Source organism: Nanorana parkeri, unplaced genomic scaffold (assembly GCF_000935625.1).
Source record: "Nanorana parkeri isolate BGI_ZX_2015 unplaced genomic scaffold, ASM93562v1 scaffold5217, whole genome shotgun sequence".
In the NCBI taxonomy this organism is placed as follows: domain Eukaryota; kingdom Metazoa; phylum Chordata; class Amphibia; order Anura; family Dicroglossidae; genus Nanorana; species Nanorana parkeri.
Genome location: NW_017311477.1, coordinates 1 through 414, shown reverse-complemented (window position 1 = coordinate 414; position 414 = coordinate 1). Strand labels below are relative to the sequence as shown.

Sequence of the window (414 nt, the reverse complement as noted above, 5' to 3'; positions counted from 1 at the left end):
ACCAAAAATGGGGGGGGTCATCTACCTGTAATGGGGTGGGGCACCATCTATAGGCCGGGAGACGTTTATATGAAGGTAAGACCCCGAATGTCACTGAGATCCTCTGTACTGTCCCTTTAACACAGCTAAAAGCCAACAAGGTGTGGAACGTTCCAGTGGCGGTTTCTACCTGTAATGGGGGGGGTCATCTACCTGTAATGGGGGGGGTCATCTACCTGTAATGGGGTGGGGCACCATCTATAGGCCGGGAGACGTTTATATGAAGGTAAGACCCCGAATGTCACTGAGATCCTCTGTACTGTCCCTTTAACACAGCTAAAAGCCAACAAGGTGTGGAACGTTCCAGTGGCGGTGATTGCGGGGAACAGACCGAATTACCTGTACAGGTGAGCTGTATGAGGAGGGGTGGTATTA

At 51.2% G+C, this 414-nt stretch overlaps 1 protein-coding gene across 2 annotated transcripts in view; it reads left to right on the top strand.

The window, feature by feature from the left end:
* LOC108804113 (protein O-linked-mannose beta-1,2-N-acetylglucosaminyltransferase 1-like) overlaps positions 1 to 398 on the top strand; it is a 6,041-nt gene extending 5,643 nt beyond the window's left edge. For both annotated transcript variants that reach the window (XM_018575874.1, XM_018575875.1), the window contains exon 10: positions 316 to 398. In XM_018575874.1, coding sequence (XP_018431376.1) covers positions 316 to 390 — 75 coding nt within the window. In that variant the 3' untranslated portion in view covers positions 391 to 398. The remainder of the gene's footprint in view (positions 1 to 315) is intronic.
* Positions 399 to 414: the final 16 nt, after the last annotated feature.